General features: G+C 42.5%; 1 protein-coding gene across 1 annotated transcript in view; it reads right to left on the bottom strand.

Annotated features, from left to right (window-relative positions):
* Positions 1-3,282: 3,282 nt before the first annotated feature.
* ncm (pre-mRNA-splicing factor nucampholin) overlaps positions 3,283-16,575 on the bottom strand; it is a 49,381-nt gene continuing 36,088 nt past the window's right edge. The window contains exons 14-19 of the mRNA XM_089579230.1: positions 15,687-15,832; positions 13,465-13,542; positions 11,596-11,748; positions 10,945-11,072; positions 8,442-8,543; positions 3,283-5,678 (exon numbers count right to left, since the gene is read on the bottom strand). Coding sequence (XP_089435356.1) covers positions 5,498-5,678; positions 8,442-8,543; positions 10,945-11,072; positions 11,596-11,748; positions 13,465-13,542; positions 15,687-15,832 — 788 coding nt within the window. The 3' untranslated portion in view covers positions 3,283-5,497. The remainder of the gene's footprint in view (positions 5,679-8,441; positions 8,544-10,944; positions 11,073-11,595; positions 11,749-13,464; positions 13,543-15,686; positions 15,833-16,575) is intronic.

Genomic DNA, 16,575 nt, shown 5'->3' on the forward strand with positions numbered 1-16,575 from the left:
CCCCAGAGGTCAGCTAGCACAGCCAACGCAGCAGTGCGCGGTGCCTGTGTGTGTAAAATATATAGATAGACTTTTTAAAAAAGACTCTACATATCAGGTAAATGGGTATGGCGCGAGGAAAGGAATGGCTCTGTGCTTCACCGACGGCCTGCGGCGTTTTCTCGGAGGATGATTGCGTGTGTCGTCTGCTATTTCCTCGGTCCGACAGTTTTGTTTTACCCTCATTTGTTTCATTCGGAAAAAAGACAAACTACGCAGCATTATTGGTGGTCACCGATCAATGCTGCAGGAGCGTGCGTTTTTTCATCCCGCGCATTAACTGATGTTATTGCGTTTACTTGATGGAATTTAGCACGCAAATGCCCCTAAAAGGAGGCCCTCCAATCAATGATATCAACCTATTATCATGACGTCGCGTTCACCTACCTTGTGCCTAGCTGCCAGGCCACCTGGTTCGCGCGCCCAAGGAAGCGGCCGTGCGAATGCAAGGCGGTCGAAGGGCCTCCTTTTGAATTCATTTCCGCTTCGTAGTCTAGTTTTATCCGAAGCGCTCGTGCGCGCGTGATAGCTTTCGTTTTATGGGGTTTAACGTCCCAAAGCGACTCGCTATGGGAGACGCCGTAGTGGACGGCTCCGGATAATTTCGATCACGTGGGGTTCTTCAACGTGCATCGAAATGCGACCACCGGGGCCGGCATCGAACCCGCGTCTTTCGGGTCAGCAGCTGAGCCCACAACCATATTCAGCCACCGCGGCGGTTTTTGCGCGCGATCGAGTGGACGCCATTGGTTGCAGGGCCTCCTTGAAGGGCCCGTCCACTTCGTTCTTGAATTAGCGGTTTTTGAGAAAAGGAAATGGCGCAGTAACCGTCACACTTCTCAGTGGGCACCTCAACCGCGCAGTGAGGGAAGGAACGAAGGTGTGAGTGAAAGAGGTGTAATAGTAGAGGGTTCCAGAACAATTTCTACCACCTGGAGATCTTTAACATGCACTGACATTGTACAGCAGGCACCTTTTGCGTCTCGCATCCATCGAAACGCGGCCGTCGCGCTCGAGCCGGAGTACCCGCGTTCGAAGCCGACCGCGGCGGCTGTGTTTCGATGGAGACAAAACGCAAAAGGCGCCTGCTGTGCAATGTCAGTGCAAGTTAAAGATCTCCAAGTGGTCGAAATTATTCTGGAGCCCTCCACTACGGTACCTCTTTCACTCCCTTCTTCCCTTCCCTCACAGTGCAGTTGAGGTATCCAACGAGAAAAGTTACTGCACAACTTCCTTTCTTCAAAACCACTAACAGAGTTGGCTGTATCCGAAGTGCTCGTGCGTGCAAGCGGACACCATTGGTTGAAAGGCCTCTTTTGAAGGGCTCATCTGCTTCATCCCCGAGTTAGTTGCATAACCTCCTTGATTGTATCCGAACCGCTGTGCACGCAATCATACAAGGCGTTTTAATGAAGCGCGCATGTAAAACTTTGGTAGTAATAATTAAAAATGTTTTTCTTAGACAAGTTGACTTCTGCTATACAGCACAATATAATACTGATGGCAGCAGACACCAGTAAACAGGCGAATCGTATTAACCATATGTATGGTTTATCATAAATCTTCAAATTTTAACTATTACATTTAAGCACCTGGTTGCAATAAGATTGCCCAGAGGGGGGTTGCTTCTGGTCCACATCATATCCAGCATTCAAATCTCTTGAAGGTCCTCTCCCATCCAAAGGTTAGAATCTCCTTGGATGCTACAAGAGCCCCAGTATGGGGCTGAGAAGCGAGCCACCCTAGGCTTTAAAACTTTTGACAATGGCTGTACACGGCTGTACACAGGTATGTTACAGCTTTAGCTATGTATGAGCATGCATGTTCGCTGATATCACGTTGTTTTTGTTGTCAAAAATTGGATAAAATGCCATGCTGGAGGCACTCCTTTGAGGGGCATTTGCTGCTTCGTTCTCGAGTTGTATGAGATTGAGCTTGCCCGTGGTACCATTGCAAGTGCAGCTGCATAAATAGAATAAGCTACAAAGGAAGGCTATACAGCTTTCTCAGAAACTTCGAAGTTAAAGAAAAATTCGTCCTGGTCTGGGGATCGAACCCAGGACCACCGCTTTACCGCAGCAGTCACTATATGAACTGAGCTAACCGGGACAGCAAGCTTATGGTAGGGCGAGAGCGAATTGATCAATAACTCGAAGTGGGAACAGTGTTGGTCAAACGCTTAGGGGAATCCCCCAAGGTGGAGTAGATTTGTAATAAGGGAGTAATTACTCATTGACATCCACCCAAGCGCAGCCATACAGCTACAAAGGGAAGTATGAGTGGCCCAGAACGGTGGAAATTTGACCTGAAAAGTCAGAGAACGACGTAACTAATTAATTATCAAGTCATTTAACACGGTAAGTTTCGGTTTCGATCTTGGAGAGCATGGCGTGACGTCAGGCTGATGTGCGAACGTCACACAAGTGCCCCCTGACGGCAAGACTAATCACATGTGCACACAATCCAGTGACGCGCACACGGACTTTGTGGAGCACTGATCCAGAAAACGGTTGCAACTCGCGAGATCAGCAAGCGAGAGCCAGCCTCGTGTGTCGCAGATGTCACATTGTTTGTCACATCGACTGCTCGTCGTGGAGATGTCATTACCGAATTAAAATACCTTCTCGGCCAGAGAAAGTACTACTATTGCCTGGAGGGCATCTCTGTATAACCAGGAAGGCAGTCATATTTGCTTCTGAGCTTCGTAATTTCGTGTCTATCATCTTTTAACTCGTATTCATTACTTGAGCACACTGCAATAATCTGCCTGTGGAAGCACCAACCAAGTTCAAGCTTGCACATGAGGGTGTGACTCTCTACTCATCTTAAATTAGCAAAGAACTGTGTACTTGTGATATCATGAACACTACATTCATAATGAAGTTTAAAAAGTAAGGGCGATGTCACTACTCGGACTGTGTCACCGCACTGTTCCCAGTTTACTACTGGCTAACTGAAGTCATCATAAATTGCAGAACAGGTTCTTATCACACTGCCCCACACAGCAAAATGAGGAATGAAACTTGGTGCCCACCCCTACCTGCGTGATTCTTAGAGCCTCAGCAGGCGTTGGCTGGCACACCTACCCATTTACCGACTTGCAGCCACTGCTGTCCAGCAGCTGCTAGTTCAGCAGGAAAAAAACCCAACATGACAAAACACCTGGCTGTCTTAAAGCAAAGCCAACTCCTTTTATCAGAGGTCCTTCATAATTATTTACACAGAAAATACAAAATCAAAAAGAAGGGTTAAGGTACCAGTCTTTATAGGCATTCCAAGACAGTTCCACGACTTTTGTGAAACATGACACATGATGTGATGGCTTGTACAATGAACACATCAAATGCAAAAAAGATGACAACTTCTATCTTAAATCTGGATGCGCAACATGTATCCACTATGCTCAGGATCAGATATTTAAATACCTGAAAAATAAAAAGTGGATAACTGTTTCAACATTTCAAGTTGACATAACTCTAGTAAACAGCAAATAAGAAAAAATCATAATTTCATGAATTATCCTCACACCATCCAAATGTAAGTCACCTCCATATGAGAGAATGTCAAGTTATAATGGGAGTCTCAAGTAACTTTGGTCACGGATTTAAATGTACACCAGCATGCAATAGGAGCACACAACTTCACACATATTGCCAGCCACTATATAGAGCAGGTCACATTAAATTGTACACAAAAGTTAACTGGGAAATTGCAATTAAGGCAAAAATTCTAATGCCAAATTGCAAAGCGTCCAAGAAAATGTCTAATTCATCTGTTTTCATTTTGATATATACTGCAATTCATTTTATTGCACTGAAAAGGCCTACAAAATATTTTAAAAATCCACATGACCATCTACTGGTGCACCATGACAGCAGTGCTCTAAAAAGAGGCACTGGCGATTGATTTAGTCTAGCTCAGAGCCTTCTGATGCTGCAAAAGTGACAAAATGATGAGAGTAGCACAGGCACTCATGGGAGATTTAGAATTTATGCCAGTGACCTACTCAAGTGCAGTGCAGAGCAATGGCTTGTGGTAATGATATAAAGGTTGAAACACACAGCAGGACTTCTCAGGTGTCAGCCAGCGTCCCACCACACAGCATAGCTGGAGGGATGTCATGAAAATCGGGAGAGAGGAGACCCTCCAAGTACAGAGATGCCAGCAGCGAGACAGCAATTGTCGCCAATGAAATGCTTTGCGTTTCAGCCATTATATTGCTACTGTGAACTGTCAGACTGGTGTTTTCTGCACAGTATGTGAAGAGGTCACTACCGCATATTTCAAGTTCCCTGTCAGTGCCTGCACCTTTGTCATCACTCTGCCACTTCAGAGGGTCAGAGGGCTCGGCTAAGAATGGGACTCCTTCATCAACTGCTCATTTGAGAGCATTGCTGTCATGAGGGTTTCCTTTTCAACACAATAACAAATTTATGACCAAATCAAAATGAAAACTCGTAAATTACATTTTCCAGGCAGACTTTTTGGCATTTGGCACTACAATTTTTCCTCGAAAAAAAACAAAAAAACTCTAACTTGCTGTATAGAGTGGCCAAAAATATGCAGATGTGCGCTCCTATTCTGTGCTAGAACATTTTTAAATCTTGGTTACAGCTATGTGGAACAAATGTATACGCATCAGTGCCACTATATAGCCCTCATGCAAAGGATGAGGGGCCTGCAATGGACACACACAATGGGAATGCGATCACTGCTTTTGTGGCAGCAGCTAAAAGTTTAACGACCCCGTTGGTGATACCAGTTACAGTTTAAAATGCTCACTCTGAAGCTACTCAACAATGCTTCATGCAATCATCAATATCAGTACAATGACTTCTCCGAGAGTGGCGTGATTAGTCATGACATGCAGAGGTCACCAGCTGACACAAGCAGCATGACAATCAGCAGAAGGCCACTTTTACAACAAAAGATCTAGGCTTCGTGGCATCATACTTGCTCTCATCAATTATGTTTGTCATATCTCACTCAATGTCTCAAGTAACCCTTGCACCTCTGCTACCTCCAAGTGCCAAACCAGCACTGTTCACCATGTGCTGCTGCTTGTACTCCAAAACTGTCCTCTGGAACCATACCAGGTGCTGCACGTTACGAAACACTTTGAGGATGGGCATTTATGGGTGCCTTAGTACTTCAAACCTGTGAGAGCCCTTATATCAAGGCTTTGAGTGGTAAAAATTCACATGAATGCCTAAAACAAAATGTACAAGAATTCAGTGACCGCGTTTTCTAATACCACAGAAAATTCCGTAAAAAGCTTCTGTTTGGCCGCCACTGATCCTCCAAAGTCGAACAGATTTATAATATAAATAGTGTGAGAGTCAGCAATAGGCTTTTGAAGGCACTGCTCAACTATGCTTCAAAAAAATCTCATCACACAATACAGCTCAATCCACAATGCCTGTCAGGAGAGTCAATAATGACATATATGGATGTTTTCTCAGCTGCTGCTGCTGGAGTCACTGCTAGAGTCACTACTTGAGTCACTGCTGCTGGAATCACTACTGGAGTCACTGCTTGATGAGCTGGTCTTATTTTTGCCTGCAGGTGGTGCTGAAGCAATCACAGCAGGCACTGGAGCTGGCTTTGGGGCAGTTTTTAGGTGCTCACGCAGGTCAGCCCTGCATTAAAATCACAGAGAGGTTCTTAAGTACACTGAGCCCTGTCATGTGTTATCTCAAAGTAGTACCAGAGTTCTATAGAAAAAAACTTTATTAGTGGATGAAGAATGACACTACTGCCATGCAGTTAAAATACACCATCCCAACAATCAAAAGACTATGGGGTCAGATAGCTACGTGCACAAACTACAGCCACTAAAACGTGCAAACTGCAAGGCCCAAAAAAAATTTGTCTTCCTAAAATTTGCATATTCGTTAAAACAACACTTTGTTGCGCTTGTGTTTGTCTTGTCTTCTTAGTGTCACATCTTGTTGTGTGGTGTATTACATGATAACGTCACAATTCAAACACTTAATGCAGGTGGAGAACCATTATGTGTGGCTGAAAAAAAATTATACAATGAAAAGTCTGATACAATATGCCAAAATGTGTATTCAATATTTCTTTAGGCCCTAGAGAGCAGAAATAAGAAAATATTGGACATCTTAAAAAAAAAAAAAAAATTTCCAACAACTCGGTATCCAATTTTCTTCATTCCAGCACAAATCTGGAATGGGAGCGTGGTTAAGCTCCTGGATCTTGCTTAATAGATTAGGGCAAAAAATTGGTAACCCTGTACAGTGGCCTTTTCTTTGTTTAGTCCCATTCTCTGATAATTCAATTCAAAGAGTTCAGAGACCTTTGCCTAGTTTCTTGAAGATGCAATGTAAAAAAATGTAAACAAAAACCATCCAATTTGTGTGCACCAGTTAAAGGGACACTGAAGACAAACTGAAGTTGGCTTGTATCAATAGACTGCGGTACTCAAACAAACAAACAAAAAAAGAGATCCCTGACGCTGAAAATGAAGGTTTTGGTTTATGGAGTTTATCGTCTCAAAGCGACTCGGGCTATGAGGGACGCCGTAGTGAAGGGCTCCGGAAATTTCGGCCACCTGGGGTTCTTTAAACGTGCACTGACATCGCACAGTACACACGCCTCTAGAATTTCACCTCCATCGAAATTCGACTGCCGCAGCCAAGATCGAACCCGCGCCTTCCAGGTCAGCAGCCAACCACCTTAACCACTGAGCCACCGCTGTGGCCAAAACGAAGGTTTTAAAAGCTAGAAAAAGGTCAAGAAACGAAATGTAGGCTCCCATCACCAGCTGATTTTGCAAGTAAACTGTGTACGCTGTTCCTGATTTTTTTGCGGTTTTGTGAAATATTTCGTGGATTACAGAGGTTATGCTACAGGCACCAACCAGTCCTTCTTGCTATGGACATCACAAGTTTGAATAGAGTGGTGGGAAATTTTTAAATTCAATTTTCTCAGGCATAAATGGGTTACCTACTGCCGGACAAATGTGAAAATACTCAGCAAGAGCCAGCAGACCAATTTTTACTCACAACATTAACAATAATTGGATGGAGTTGTTCTCAGTGTCTCTTTAACACATACTCTATCAGCACCACACAGCCTAGCACACTACAGTAACAAGTATCCAATAGGCTTGTTTGACTGTGTACTGTAAAACCTCGTTACTTCGGACTTCAGGGGAGTGGAAAAAATATCCAATTACTATGCGAATTTCGAATTATCAAAAGAGCCCCTAAAACTGCCAAAAACCATTCGTAAAACTTATCTGCTGAAAACCTGGGCAATATTCATTTCCTTTTAGGACAAAAACAAATTCTTGAATTCGTGCACACTATCGAGAGTGTCGGAAGCAGGACTGCTCCATAATAGTAATGGGTAGTGTCAGTGTGTTCGCTCTGCGACTGACCAAAGGGGAGTGCCGAGACGGCGTGCAACACGAGGTCACGTGGGAGCTGTTGCCGTGGCAAAAGCAAAACTGTTTAAAAATACAAAACACAATATGATTGCTAGCATCTAAAAGTATTCTGGTCATAACATCATCAACACATTCCGTGTAGAGCTTCGGTCACGTTTAATCATGGGCTGCCTATGCGAGCATCAAGCAACTTTGCGTGTCCCTCCAACCAAATTCACTGGGTATGCATTGCATGTGAAAGCACTGACCGAAAATCGCATTGCGGCGTCACCGACTATGCCGAATATTTTCGTTCTAGTCGCACGATGTGAAACGAGCCTTACCGAACGCGAAGGGGCACTCTTGCTGCTTTCCCCAGCATCCGGAACCTTTACGCAAACACTGAACTCGCATGCTTGCTTGCTTAAATGCTGCCAAGAACAGTCATTAACATTCAGGAGGTAGGAAATGTCATGTAGCTGAGTAACTGGGATATTTTTCCTTTTTAGGATTAGGCCATGGCTGATGTGGTGATAGTGTGACAGGGCTCCATGCTTATCTTAGTATCTGCCTTATCTGAGAATGTTTTGTGCGGCTCTCTTGAAAAAGAAGGGGTCACGTGAAACCTTTACATAGTAATCGTGGTAGCAATTGCTGTACTTTGTGAAGGATTCAAGGTGAACAGGAGGCAAAGCTTTTAAGAGTAGCGTCGTTGGCATCGCTTTCTCCCTTCTTTTTCTGCGTTCATAACCATGCATGCTGCCCTGGCCACGATTCATGTATTGGTTGACCCAAAGTTTGGAGAGTGATTGGAAAAACAGGTTGACCTATATATGAGTAAATATGATAAACATAGCAATCAACCCTATACAGGCAGCTACAGTTTCTTCTTGACATAAAAAGAATAAAAAATAATATAAAGTTTTTCAAAAGTTCATATGAGGATAATTCTATTGAGAGCTGCCATGTCTGTGTTTACCCCACTTGCTTAACTGCAAGTACTACTTACGTCAGTCCTCCAAGGCCAATTGATGTGAAGAAATTAATGGCGAAACGGGTATTCTTGGGCAAATTCCGAGGAAAGAGACCTTCGAAGGCATCTTGTAATGAACTGCAAGTGAAATTACAACAATGCAATAAACATGATGCACTCTTAAACAACTGAAAAATTAACATGCATTCTGGCACCCAGTTGATGATGATACTTTTCACTGTTATAACAACGTTGAAATTCGGGCTTGTTGGTTCATACTTCGGAGCAATAGCGCAACCAGGACAAGGGACCAAGAATGAGTGAGTAGACACACACAGCGCTGTGTGTGTCTACTCGTTCTTGGTCCCTTGTCATGTTTGCGCTATTCCTCCGACGTCACTATGTTACTTTGCAAATATAGGTTTTGTGCACCCAACGAAATTACAATGTATGTGCACTTGAAAAATAATCACTTACCAGCACGCTACTGTACCAGTTGGCCATTTACCCTTAGAAAGAAAATTTTAGAATTCACAGCTATACGTTTAAAAGGTAACACTTCAATATATCATGCCACGGTTTTAAGTGGCTGAAAATGTGATGGAGTGTGAATGGGTGAACACTCCACACCCTTTCCCTTCAATAGAAACAACTTCTTCTACAATAAAAATTTATTCAACTGTAAAAGTAACCTAGCACCATTTCATTTTCTTCACTGGAAGTACGAAAAAAAAGAGAGAATTTCCCAGGAGGAATGAAAAAGCCAAGAGCGTTTTAAACAAGGAAAAAAACTGTTGGCTTCTTTCATATATACATCCTAACAACCTCCTTACCCCCCTTATTCCTGTCTGCTCACCAGATGAGCAACATACAGTAAAACCTCGTTAATTCCAAGTCACTGGGACAGCGAAAAATATTCGAATTAACCAAGCACAGCAAAAAACAGCACCAAGGCTAAAATTTCTTCGTGGGAACGTGCTACCTGTATTGGACAAACTTTCCGATCACCATATATGCCGTGTATAAGTCTTCCCCTCAACCAATAGACCCTCCTGGCTTCACCCCCAAAGCTGACTCCAAAGACAAGACGATGTATGCACTTTCAGAAATACTTAACAGTAATGAACCAGCCACAAATAGGACGTGCTACATAAGCAGTGTTTAAACCGAGAGGAACTGAATACTTGTTAAATTATGAATGCATGAGACCAACAAAGTACTGCTTGAGGACATTTTGCACAAATGACAGCACTTTCATTTTCTAACAAACTAAATGATTATGTGAAGCACACTAATGGACTTTTATGACAATCACAAAAGCTGAAAATTTTAGGAAAAATTACATTCAACATAATTTCTGAATATCAGTTAATCTAAAACATAAAATTTATTTCCAGCTTTTTGTTTATTCCTTTTGGTGGTGCTCGTTGTTTGGATTCAAAACAAACATTTACCCAGTTAAACAGCACATCCAGAAAAAAGGCCAATTCTTTTGTTTTCCAATGCATGACATTAACATTTTTTTACTGGTCTGTACAATTTTTTTTTTTCTTACAATGTGCCACGACTAAAATTGTAACATTCAAATGCCAAGATTTGTTTTAAAAAAAGCAACTTAGGGATTGTAGGATCACTTTCTGTTTTGAAGATGAACAACGATAGAAATTAAGCAGAAAAATGAATACAGTGGAACCTCGAATATGCATCCCCTGTTCATGCGACAACCCCCCCTCTCCAAAGAATCAGCTTCAACATTCGACCTTGCTTGCAGAGGACATTGCGCATGTACTACACTCACAGTAGAAAACTTGAGCATAGCGCTGCATTATTAGGTTCTGGCTACTCATGTTCAACCAGTCGCAGCACATTAGCAGTTCAGCAGAGTAGTAATGGTAAACTCAAATGGTCCACTAACTGATCCTGAGTGCAGAAAACATGCCAAGCAAACCTCTGACATGAGTGGTATTATAGTAGTAAGAGTTGTTGGGGATTATTGGTGCAGCAGCAGCTGAGGCCATAAGGAACCAAACACGGTAGTGGTAAAGGGAAAGTAAGCTTAAATGCTACTGCTCTGAACACAAATTAGAATAACGTTCAGAATTGCATTCCTCCAACATACAAAAATTTCTTGTGCTTTTTAATTTTGACAAAAATTTAAAAACACAGAAGCACACTAGACATGGAATAGGACTGCATGGTCTCACACATTTCATGCTTTCTTGTGTGCCTGATGTTCCATACTCTCGCAGGTTACAAAATTTTTTGGAGAAGCACAGAAGCACACAGTGGAGAAATTTGCACATTATGTACTACTACTACATAAGGCCTAGGCAAATACCACTGCAGCAAATCTGAAACAGAAGCTAGCTGTCAGCCCCAGAGAGGAAGGTCAAAGTATGTCTTCATCAGACTCACAATGACTGAATTTAATGAAAGAACTGCACAAGAACCATAAAGGTTATATGCAACGTGAACTTTGGGAACAAATATGCAAAGAACGAAACCACACCAGTATGGGACATTAAACAAAGAAACTCACGGATCCTTTATCCTCTCGTTCAGTTTTGGCAGACCCATGTACTCGCACAATTCTTGGAAAAGGATCTTAATGAAAATACGGCTTGATGATGTAGTGTCATCTTCTGTGAGCTTGATATGGGATAGAACCTGCACACATGAAAGAAAAGCACATTTTTAAAAATTTTCACACACTGCACTTACACTTATGGAAAATCAGAAGTAAAACGACAAAGAAGACCACATAAAAAGGCTGATCTAATCCTTAGTGCAATGAATTAAAGCAATACTACTGCTCAGCACGTTCAGCAAGGTCCCAGGTATGCAGCCTTTGTCGTAAAATGTTACGGGCAGTAAAAAACAAAAATAAATCTAGGAACAAAGTGCCCTGCCTGATATGCGACCCTGTAGAATTTAGCAGGCACAATATATGTATAATTGCGCTTTTCAGAGTTTTGGTTGTGCATCAGTTTACTACATCTCTGCCTGTCCCTTCCCTAACTCATGTACAGCTGGATCAGAGCACTGAATCCTCTATTTTCTTTTGACTTCACTCGCACACACAAACAGCTAAAAAACATCTAAAAACACCTCATGTAGTTCTTATGGACTGCACTGTTTGCTTGCATTTGCCCATTGGGAAAACTAAGTGGCTTCTGCCAAATGCACTCACAGTCCATGGAATGGCATCCGTAAAAAGAAGGTGGGCAAAAAACTTGGCCACATTCCGTAGCTTGTTCGTTTCGAAACGATGAATGGTGTCATATGAGCTCAAGAAGATCTGCTCAAAGGGTTCTGCATACTCCTTTTTCAACTGGCAGAAGCGCTGCAAAAAAAAGAAAAGAAACAAGGCTGAAAAAGTCAGCACATCTCATGTGAACCTAAGGTAAAAAGCATTACAGTAACTTTACAGTAACACAGTAACACAATCAATTTACAGTAACACAGTAACACAATCAGTAAAGCTACTGAAATTGCCCCTGCCCAAACAAATACCATCACATTTAACAGAGCTGGTCTGCCTGGTTGCCGTCTAACATAATAATAATGACATGCAGTTTCCTGCCTCAGTGTTCCCCTTATCCATGCAGGAGAGAACACAGAGGCTTGCTGGCAAACTCCATAGAGCCATGAAAAACTTGTTTCAAATGCACACTTACACCCAAATAAACGCCGAAATGCAGGATCATGCTAGTAGAATGAAGCTACACACAAATTTTTTCTTCGGCTCACTGAAGTTGCGTGCCATGAAATATGAGCTGGAGAACGGAAACTGGGCAGCAGGGAAACAGTTCGACGGGAGAAAACGGCAAATACTAAAAACAAAAAGTTAAAATTAACCTGGTTTTTAGGTTTGGTTAGGTTTATTAGGGTTTAACGTCCCAAAGCGACTCAGGCTATGAGGGACGCCGCAGAGAAGGGCTTCGGAAATTTCGACCGCCCGGGGTTCTTTAACGTGCACCGACATCGCACAGAACATGGGCCTCCAGAATTTCGCCTCCAGCGAAACTCAGCTGCCACAGCCGGCATCGAACCCACGTCTTTAGGACCAGCAGCCGAGCGCCGTAACCACTGAGCCACCGCAGCGGAGTAAACCTGGTTTTTAATTTTTGCCTTACGGCACAAGGTTATGTATTGCAAATTGATGGCTGGCAACACAGAAGATGAGCCCACTATCGCAGTTCCAAATATCAAATCTTAAAAACAAATCTCAAACCCAAACAGGCAGTTCCAAATGTATACAAGGTTCTGAAGATTTTTTTTCAATGGAAACTGAGGACAAACAGGAGTTGGCCTGTATTGATAGGGTAGTACTATGTTCTAATCACACAGACCACTAACTGAAAATGAGCTATTATAAGCTAGAAAAGACCAAAAAATGAAATACAGGTGTCACCATCACAGCCCGATTTCGCAAGTAAAATGCGTGTGCTGATGCCGATTTTTGGTCACAGATCACAAGACATTACACTTCACTGCCATTCCCTTCAAATCGTTAGAAACCTGTCCTTTTTGGCAAGGACGTGATGAGTTTGAATCTACAGGCAGGAAAAATGTTAAATCCAATTTTCCCGGCAATAAATGCATCTTTAGCTTCTAGACAAATGTCAATACAGCCAAAAAGAGCCACAGAATAATTTTTACCAGGTACAATAATTGAATGGAGTTGTCCTCAGTGTCCCTTCAAGTTGGCCTTCGCACGTTGGATGCGTGCACGCCACAAACCGCTAACTGACTCATTTTGATTAAGGCAACGACGCGAACTCCAATACCACCTACTGAGAGCGTGGCGGCGCCCGAGAATTTTGTTCTTGAGAAAATATCGACTTTTGCTGAAAGCTTGGCACGGATTACTCGTATTCTGTCATAATGTAGCAGCATGTAACAGGCTTTGCCTTCTGGCGCAGTTTGGCGCAATTGGCGCACCAATCACATCACTGCAGGCAAGATCAGGTTACAAGCACATGAACAAATAATGCAGGAAACAGCAGAAGGGGCAGCAAGATGAAACTAACTCATACTTATTCCAATATATACGCACCTGGGCAAGTAGTCCAAAAAACTTTTCGTAAGTACGCTGCTGAGCACAGCAGTCAAGAATCATGTGGCACATTTCACTCTGCAACATCAAAGATAATCAACAGTATGTTAGTGCTCATGAAATTAAACAATAAACAGCCCACTACAAGTGACACTACCACACTAGAAAGACACTATGAAAAACAGCTCTCCCTGCAACAAACAGTCAACCCTTAATACTTCAAGCTTGAAGGGTGCCAAAAATTTGTTCAAATAAAGAGGGGTTTGAATTAAAGGTAGCCACTTCAATATGCTAGGTGTTCACAGGACCAAACCACCAGTTTGCATAAGCCTTTAGTCCGAATTCAGCAGGTATGAATTAACGAGACTCTCCACTATACTACCTGCATAAGGAGATCCCACTCAATCATCAAATGACAGCTAACCTACACAGAAGTGACCACTCATACCACACTCAACCAAAAGAAATTTCTGGCAGAATGCAGTGCAAACTCCCAATGCTATTTAGAATCCAGCCGAACCTGAATATATCGAACTCGAAGGAGATTGTGAAATAGTAAATAGTTCAATATATCAAAAATTCGGTACATAAAAACTAACAGTAGAGAGGTTTATCTGTGACCTGGAAATAAGTGTACATCGCATTCACGCCAGTGACGCTGTTCTTGCACTGATATGCTGCCCGTCGGCATTCTGGCAGTGCACCGGTTGCAACGCACTGCTGACTTGCTATGCATAACTTCCTGTGCACTGAAGACACTGTGGACGGTGCTTTGCAACTAGACAGTGCCTATCATAACAGGTCTAATCCTGTTACCAGTATGCTATAAGTAGAATAATTGATCATCAATATTAAGGTACAGCTGGCTTCGGCAATGTCTCCGGAAGCGCAGAAAGCAAAGCACTCCGAGTGAGGGCCGCCACAAGGCTTTAGTCACGTTGGCTTTACAGCGTGACAGCGATGTAGAGTGGAAATTGAGCACAAACGGCTGAAAGGCAGCCCTCTAGCACACCCCATGTTCACCTCGTCACACAGTATCACAGTGCTGCCAGCAGGTGCCCAAGGCTGCGCAGTTGACCAGTCTCAGCAAGCGAAAAGTGATTGAAAGGCGACGTTAGAGGATGCACCACTCAGAGTGGCACAGTTCAATATGTCGAACGACTGGAGAAATTGAAGTTCAATATAGTGCGCTACTTTCCTATACTTTTACATGAAATTTAAGGGAATAATCTGTATGTCCGAAATAGCCAATAATTCGAAATATCCAGGTTCAATATATCCGGTCTCAACTACCGTATAAACCAATAAAATGCCGATGTATGATGCACGACACTGGCCAAAATGTTGAAAATATGAAGCTCAAAGTCCGAAACTGCAAAAGCTAATTGAAAATCACAAGAATTATTTCACTGATTCAAAACAGTCCTAGCCCAGAATAGGACTTGTGAACCCAAAACTTTAGAAGTGAAAGGTAACCAATGAAGATCCTCACCCTTTGTAGTAATCCTTGCAAGAATCGGTACCAAGTGATGGCTCATGACACTTTCTAGACTGGCTATGCTCAATAACTAGAAGACATTCCACTCCATTTTTGGCAAACCAAAAAGCACAGTATGGTCCTTGTTTATCCTGGTGAGATTTTCACACCCGACCTACTGGGCTAGAAATTAGAATTTCCAGCATACCTTGAGAAAGCTTATTATCACCTAATACAATAAACATGTATAAGGCTGCTCATTTTTTGCACGCCAACATGATTATTTCACTCGAAGTTTTAATTCCTGCCAAGACTCACCATTCTGAGCAAAAAGAAATGAGTGCATTATATTTGGCCACCACAGGAGTGACACTTCTGTACTTTAAATTGAAACTTTTTGAGGCAGGACAAAAGGAAGAATTATAGAAATGTATAAAGCATTGCCGACATTAGAAATGAAATCTTAAATTTCGAGCATGTTACAATCAAATTGTAAAGCGCCATATGTATAATTTCAGTGCTAAGTAGCTCATAAATGTGTGTGCAATTGTTGCTGGTAAGGAACAACAACAAACACTGTCGCATGTATCTTGATGATGAACACAAGCTATTTTGCAACCAAATACAAAACACTACAAAAAGCCTTACATGTCATCTAATGACCTCAGACATAGAGGGTGGGAGAAGCAAACAATGTTTCTGGCAGACTACAATGCAATCATCTACGTATTGACAGGGGCCTCACCACTTGTCCAGGCTTGAGCTCAAGCTTCAGCAACTTGTGCGCACATTCTTCGAAGTTGAGGCTAGACTGGATGGTCAAATAAATTGTTCTTCTTAGAGCCACTAGGTTAGTCTCGGTGTTGTCTATAATTTCACCATTTTCCTCCCCTGTAAAATCAAATTGGAAGTCAAAAATGCTGTACACGTCCAGAGTAGCAACCTAAGCCTCAACACACCTCAATGTACAAGGCCTCACAAATTATATGTTTCACCGAATTTCTTCACTAATGTGAGCCAATAGTTTGCAAAACATAGACAGAGGCTCCAAGAATTAATGTGAGGTAGAATTTTTAGTGGTCACAGGAGCTAACAAGTGCAATTTGTGCTTTTAACTGACTACTCAGACTAGATTCTGAAGATAACGCAGAAAGTTTCACTAACATGACATAAATACAAATAACAAAAATATATAAGCACAATATAAGAATTTAAATAAAAAACACATTTGTCGGACATACATGACGGAAGCCAGCAGTCACCGAAACCAAGCAGCATAGGGGATGTTTTTTTTTTAGCTAGTAGTTTTTCATCAATGGCAGATTAATAAAAGCAGAACAAGCGCCTCTTCCTTGTTTGCTGAATAGTTTAACGAGGGCCTCGAATCTGGCAGTCTCGATGCCATACGTAGCATAACAGGGTTCTCGAACAGTTTCCACCCTCACTGTTTGACCACGTTCCAACGTGGCACTTGCGATAATACAGGACGTACTACGTCCGCCGCTATGGACGAGGGTGGCACTGGTGAACACTCTCAAGGTTCGGTCACGCTACATGTTTAATCCCCAAAAGCAGAAGAGTAGACAGCCGCCGTCGTAGCTCAGTCGGTAGAGCCCCAGACGTGAATCGCACCG

This window comes from Amblyomma mixtum, chromosome 3, assembly GCF_055824585.1.
Source record: "Amblyomma mixtum isolate Tamu chromosome 3, ASM5582458v1, whole genome shotgun sequence".
Classification (NCBI taxonomy): domain Eukaryota; kingdom Metazoa; phylum Arthropoda; class Arachnida; order Ixodida; family Ixodidae; genus Amblyomma; species Amblyomma mixtum.